The sequence below is a fragment of the Micrasema longulum genome, unplaced genomic scaffold, assembly GCF_059751315.1.
Source record: "Micrasema longulum isolate JH-2025_06_02 unplaced genomic scaffold, ASM5975131v1 h1tg000040l, whole genome shotgun sequence".
Classification (NCBI taxonomy): domain Eukaryota; kingdom Metazoa; phylum Arthropoda; class Insecta; order Trichoptera; family Brachycentridae; genus Micrasema; species Micrasema longulum.
Genome location: NW_028277247.1, coordinates 403,910 through 411,570, shown reverse-complemented (window position 1 = coordinate 411,570; position 7,661 = coordinate 403,910). Strand labels below are relative to the sequence as shown.

General features: G+C 33.0%; 1 protein-coding gene across 1 annotated transcript; it reads right to left on the bottom strand.

Moving 5' to 3' along the window:
* Positions 1 to 4,269: 4,269 nt before the first annotated feature.
* LOC148285347 (uncharacterized) lies at positions 4,270 to 6,356 on the bottom strand. The gene has a single exon (XM_088226447.1). The coding sequence runs from the start codon at positions 6,069 to 6,071 to the stop codon at positions 5,589 to 5,591; it is 483 nt and encodes a 160-aa protein (XP_088082573.1). The 5' UTR covers positions 6,072 to 6,356; the 3' UTR covers positions 4,270 to 5,588.
* Positions 6,357 to 7,661: the final 1,305 nt, after the last annotated feature.

Here is a 7,661-nt window from a genome sequence, read left to right as displayed (position 1 = left end):
GTATTCCTGCATCTCCAGTTAAGATGTCTAAGAAGACAGTGTTACACAGTGTAAAGTGACCACTTAAATTACCGGTTGATCAAATATATCATGGGAACTCCCGGAGTAATATCGAATAAATGGCCGAAAAACTAAAATGCTTTTATGACAATATTATAATATTTAATAATTGGCAATGTTAAAGTGTCGATACTGATCTTACATTTCAAACAGAAATATAGTATGATAGTACAATAGCTTCAAATAAGTAAGGTTTTTTCATTGAGTGAGGTTGATTGGTAATTGGTATAAATATCACATTTCCTCATGCGAACACTTGAATTAATATGCTAAAATATTTTAATCTTAGAAACAACTATAATAAGGTAACTTTTGACATTGTTCTTGGATTCAATTTCTTTTTGCAAACAACTGAATCATGATAAAATCATGTGGCTTTTGATAAACACTACCTCCACTAGATAATATTTCTAAGAGAATAGAGATTCTACTACTGAATTTCGTAATTTTTAAAAAGCAGATTGTTTGAAAAAAAAAACATTACCATTATTTCCGTCCTAGATGGATGCTAGGGGGAGTTTCCCACGCGTCGTACAGCTCCCAAAGCCGGACACTGCTTGTATCAGCGAAACAAAGCGTGTGATAATTGTTAACCAAAGCTCAAGAGAGCAAGGATGATAACCGGAAAGGGGAGAAGTAAAGTAAGATGAGAAGTAAAATAAGAAGAATAAGGGACGTTCATTTGGGTGTTCACTTCTTCCAGGTGATCGGTGGTCGCATACATAACTCAGAAATTCTGATGGATGTAGGTCTGTTCGTACCTGATACCTATCTTCGACAAAGACAGCATCGATTGTTTTACCTACCGCGATGCAGAACCAAACTGCCAAAGGTTATGCCGGTTGGTAGAGCAATCTTGCTACTTAATCGCATCGCCTCGGATGTCGACATATTTCACGACAGTGAGCCTTCCTTTAGGAAGGCACTTTCTAACTTTTAATTTTTCTTTTTACATTTTGTTATATTATTTTAATAACATAACTATCCACTATTATTTGTGATCTATTATTGTATTAAGAATGAATTGAGTCACTTTTCTGTAATGTTCTAAATATCTGAATAATGAAATGAAATGAAATAAAAGATACTCATTTCTTATCCCGAATGAAAAGAAAATACAACGAAAAAAATATGTAATATATCAACAGTGAGCATCGTTATTTGAAAATGAGTAGACGGTAAGGCGGGATGTCAAAAATTAATTCTTTAAATTTCCATAATTGACTTGCTTTACCTATGGCAAGTTTGGTTTGCTTTTCATTTTCGTTTTGTAGTAGGATTTTAAATTAATTTTTTAATCATTTATTTTTGGAATAACCGGCCTAGCCTTGAGGCAATGAAAAATACACCACAACACAAAGACCAATTGAAAAAAGTCTTTCTTGGGTTACTTTCTTGCAGTTGGTGAGAATCGAACCCGTGACGCCAGTTACACAGTTGGCCGTCTAACCAACTGCGCCTGTCAAACGATGCTACATCACCATAGACTAACGGATCATCCTATTTCTTTCGTAGCAATAGTTGGAAGACCAAGCTACTTTTGGTCCTAATAAAATATGTCATTTTATTTAGAAAATTCTTATGCATAAACAAAAACTCATATTGTTAAACGACACAACTAGTTAATTATCCAAATCATTTTTTTCTAATACTATGTGAGCGAAGCAGCGGGTAAGGGCTAGCATAATTATATTTGAACTTAAAAATAAACCTATAAACTTTGTAACGACTAAGGACCGGTTTTATAAACATCTATCAAACTTCCGTAAGTGTAACGAACCGTTGGCTGTTCGTTACGGTAACCGACGGTTTTGTGTTCTATAAACCATTTTTGTTAACGGACGGTCGCCGGTAAGCATTTTCATAGAAATTCAAATTTTAGTCGCAGCTTTTATATTTTTTTGTCAATTGTCTATGAAAAAACTTTTTATCTAAGCTTTTTCTGTGAAACGCGAACGGTGCGCAATGGTAATCACTGAATTAAAAAAATACAGCAAATACAAATACTTGTCAATTTCGAACAAAGTTTTTACACAAAAAAGAACTATGAATTAAAAGTACGATGAATTTAAAGTAAAATTATTAAAAGCAAACAGGAAAACAGCAGATAACGATGGATGGTGTTTAATATTATCTATTATTTTTATATTAATTTATATCAATAAACCAAGTTTAAAATAAGTTTTTTGTAACTGCTGAAATATATTTATCCATCAGACTAAATTTGATTTTATACCACCACGCAGAGTAAAAACCATATAAAATTGGTAATTAAACTAAATTTATAAATATGTATGATGTATAAATCTGTAAATAAATTATCTGTTAGGGCTCTACTTTGGTTCAAATTAATTTATCAGCATGCGTCGCACTCCGAGTATAAACACAAGTTACAACACCAGGTACAGAACATGATTACAACACCAGGTTTACTAGTATGGAAGTGATATCTGTTCCTAGATATTGCAATAAATATGGCAAAAGGACACTGTAATACAGTTTACCTAAAATATTTAACATGTTACCAAACAATATTAAAAATACTGAGTTAAATACAAGAGTGAGACGTTTGCTCAAATTATGGTTAATAGGAAAAAGATTTTGTATTTGATTTTGATTTTGTTTAAGTGATAGTTTTTAATTTTTTCTAAAGTAATATGTAATGTTTTTCTAGTAAAATCTTATTAATTCAATTCAATTCAATTTCATTAATTTATTTTAAATATAACACATACATTACAAAAATATATTCAATACGTACATATTATAAAAAAGAAAAAAAAAATACACGAAAGAGACTCATGTCAAAGGAGTAGGAGAATCCTGCTCCGGAAAACCCCTTCGGATACATGGAACAGATCAATATCCAGAGCGATGTTGTTCAGCATTGCGGTAGCCCTTCCAACAGGCATAACCATAGGCAGGTTGGTCCTGAATATCGGAATATGAAACAATTTATGTTGACGCTGTCTTAGGTAATTATTAGGAATATACAAACCAATGCTCATCATAATTTCAAAATTATCGATCACACCGCGAAACAATCGATAAAAATGTGTAGTCAAATACACATTCCTTCTATTAGGTTAAGTGTGAATAATCGATGCAATTTATAAGAACCTGCTGACGAGTTGTGTGTATGCAACTCAGCAGGACTTTAATTTAAGACTATTTAGTAAATTTTTTAGATTTTTTTTTTTTAAATCCCAAAATAATGACTATCTGCATGTTAATTGGGCGGAGATTTGATCAAATAACAATGTGATAAAACAACTGTCAACTGTCATGTCGAATACGGCAGTGGCACCGAAGGTAACGGATCGTAATGCATTTAACCGGCCGAAATCGGCCAGTAACCATTTAACCATAGATTTCACGACTCGTAACGCTGCGAAGAAAACGCAATTATCGGCTGGTATATCAAATATTAGTTGAAAATGCTATCAAGTTAATGAACGGAGGTTTATAAAACTGGCCCCATGAACTAATTTGATTTCCAGGCCTTGCGACACGCTGTAATAGTTTAAGTTTAAATGAAGTTTAATTTTGGAACAAAATATTTTTATTTAATCAAAATTAAAAGTCAACATCATGACATTGAAATTTATTTTTAAAAACATGCGAAAACATTTTTGATCGTGAATCTTGGCATTTACAGAGTTTAAGACCACCATTGGCTGGTCATACGCCCCTTAATGCCTAGACTCCGCCAGTCACGCCAACAACTACACATAATTATTTGCAGCTCCAAGCATGAGTCAGGGAAAAAAAAATATTTCGGTAGTCAGATGGCAGAAGGGACCATCTGTGTGTTTTAGTTTTTGAAAAATTTAATAAATATTTCCGTAAATACACATAGAAAAAACAAAAAAAAACATCACCATTTAGAATGGTAATTTATTATTGAAAAGTAACTCAAAAATATTTTAGTTTGTGGATTGAAGTGGATAGAATGAAATTGAGTGATATTTCAGCTTTCCTAAACATTTTTGAAAATTACAGATGGTCCCTTTTGCCATCTGACTACCGATTTATTACTTTACATAATAGATTAAACTCTGTGAATTAATGAATTGATTCAGATTTATAAGATGTGCATTTTTATAATACCTAGTAAAAGTGTTTTTCATTCAAAAGTGAGCATGTAAAAAAATAAATGACATTAAAAAAAATGTCTGGGAACAGGAATAAAGGAATAAAAGTCATAAATATTGATATTCATTTTTGTTTTATTATCATTCAACATAAATTTCAGATACCTACAATTTCCCGAACACAATGTATTCAGAAATAATTTTACCAAACCCTTCGAAGGCTAGAGGATATTTTTTATAATTTATTAGGTAGATTTAGTCTAGGTGCAAACATTTTGAAAAAATATTTTGAGAATTTGATTATAAAAGATTCGTAAATTTGACCTTATATTTGATATATTTTACCTAAACCATCTTAGGATTTATTTAAGAAATTATTTGAATGCGGTGTTGGTTTATGATTAAACCGTTACAAGCTTTTTTTCAAATTACGCATATTAAAAAAAATGGTTTAATTTGTCATATTCTGCTACCATCGATTTGAAAAGATTTTCTTCGAGACAAAAGGCACTAAATATTTAAAAGGGAAATCTTATAATTTAGTACATACCAATTGAACCTATTATATTTAATATGTATAGTAACAATTCCAATTGGATTCTTCTGGTGAAATTCGTAATTATGAAGTGTACAAACATGTTTGCAAAACAGTCTTTTCAACTAGCATCTTTTTTACTTAACAACAATATTCAATAAGAAATTGCATCTCTACTCTCTACCTAGTCAAATACTCGTCAGTATGTACCACCGACACCTACTTTCATACAAAATCTCAGTACTTTATTTTACAGTCAATATCACAAACTATTGTTTTCTATCACAACTGAACAACAGTTAGTGGAATATTTTTTCTTATTTATGTTTGCGTTGGTCCATTATCGAACAAATTCCTTTGAAATAGTCAATTGTTGTAAGTAAAATGTTTCTCGTTCACATACACTATCGCATTCAATTTGATATTTATAATTGACATCAAAGTTTATCGTATAAGAATGTCAACATTAATCTACATCTTTATACTAAAATATCACTGAAAGTACAAGTAGAATTTCGCTAATTTATAATGATAAGTTCATTAGAGTTTTTGATAATTTAACGTTTATTGAAAATGCGAATAGTGCATTGCGTAAGTTGAGAATGACATGTTCAGTTTAATTATTCCCGATATCGATTCTAAAACAAATAAAATAATTGTGAAAGTTATACACTATACATTGTTAACAATACCGAAAAGCCACCTGCATGTTCATTATACTTATATATGATTCTATCAAATCTGTCACATGCAGCTATCACTCGTTTTCAGTTCTAACTTTTAATAATATTAATCCGAATTAAAACTAGCGATAAAGTCTTTAATTTGATGAGATGAGATGATACGACAATGACACGTGATATAGAAGTTCTCGGATTGTGGTGATGTGGAGATGGAGCCTATCGGTTGAGTCCCGACAGAACGAGCCTCTGAGTGTTGTAAGGGTTTCTGCCTACCGGCACCCTTTGGGTCGGCAGGCCGGAGAGCCCTCGGACGTAGGTGTATGTCACTGGAGGTCTCAAGATCTTCTTAGGTTGAGAGGATTTCTTCTGGGGTCTCGTGCGCGCTTTGTCGGTGTCGGAGTTGCCGCTGCTGCAGGAGTGAGATCGAGATGATATGCTGAGGTTCTGGAAAACTTTTCTGAACGAGGATGTGGTGGATCTGTGGCGTTTTCTTCTCTCGGGGGAGTCGTCGCTGCAGGTGTCGCTGCTGGAGTATAGTTCTCTAGGGTCGGGGGAGACAGCTGAGCTGGTGTGCGATTGGCTGGAGTTGGAGTCCGTGCTGGAGCTCCGGCAGTCCTCGTCCTGCTGTCGAGCCCGGCCCAGTCTTCTGCCCAGCGCCCTCAAGAGGCGCGCCCCTTTTACGTTCTCCGCGTCGTCCATTGGCGGCCACACTACGATGACCGGGAGCGGCAGAATCGGAGAAGGTATTTTAAGAAGTTTCTGATAAAACTAAATTTTACATGTAAACACGCAAGTTTTTAGAATTCGTAAAAAGTTTTTCCAACTTTTTTGCATTCACTTCAAAACGTGTGTTTAATTCAGATCACTTGTCTTTCGTTTTAAGTTTTAAAAACGAGTTAAGAATACAAAATATTTATCTCGTCACGTATCATTCACTGAAAGTATATTTTTGTTCAGAGAAGCGTTCGCACTGAAAGCTGGAGATAAACTGAGTGAGGGAGGTTTCCCTCGAGCTTATATAGCCTTCCCCGGGGGTGGCGAGAGTGGGGAAGCCACCGACTCCCTGAGTTCTCGTGGTGTGGGGCGGAAGTGTGTTGTACCTATTGTATTGCACGTTTACCAAGTACCGTGGGTACATTGGAACCAAACTTTTAATTGATTCTCCAGACGTAGTTTCTACCCGGTTATCAAATCATCAGTCACGTTTCAATAAATGCATCACTTGTGGACTTACATCAACTTTGATTATGGGAAATACATGCTTTAGAAATATTGGTTTCTTCAAATAAAACATCGACATATATTACAGAATATAAAGTATAATCACTAACAGGACTTTTGACTTGTAATTGAGATCACATAGCATACTGCGAACTTCAGTATTCATTCAATATTTTAAAATTCTTTCACCTGTTGACTTTTGTGAAATAAAAGAGCTGAAACCTTTATTGGTGAGATTTACTTGAATATTTTTTTCCATCTACTAGGAAACGCCTAGAAATATTATAAATTATTTATTTATGGACTAGTTGGTTTATTCAATATTTTTTTGAGTTTGCACAAATGTTTGTAGACAAATATTGGATTACATCATCTAGGTAACTATTTTGATGTCAATCTTGGGGACGGAATCCAGTCTTTGTCAATAAACATTTGGATTACGAACCTCCATAAAAAATAACGAATTTAATTTATTTTGCATAAATATGTTTAAGAATTATTTATTTTATATAAGTATGTTGATTATTTGTTTTATGTTTCGATTTCATTTTTATTTATTAATTTATTGATAATAAATAAAAGATTGATGAGAATTATAATACGTACCTATTATTAAAATGTTTTGACAAATATTTTAACCGAGATGAAGAAAAACTTTTATAAAAAATATGCAAGTCTAGGTATTTACAGGGCTCGTGACCAGGCATTTGCTGGTTTAAGTGATAAAGTTTCACACTGTGGAACATCCACTATTCCGACTGCATTAAAACATGAATATTCTACAATATTTTGGGTTTGTCAATTTTTTGCAGACGTGAAGTGGATTTAAACCCATAAGGAGCCGTTAATATTAATATACGACAAAAAAATTAAGGACATTTTAGAGAAGGGAATATAGAAGTTAAGGCATTTACAGCACTTACGACCCGTCATTGGTTAGATTTTCAAATTATTTTTTATTTATCTAATACTTCACAAGAAAACATAAAAAAAATCTAATGATTTATTTATTACTTCGCAAGAATACATGATATTATTGAACTATCTATGCATTACTCACTGGGAAAA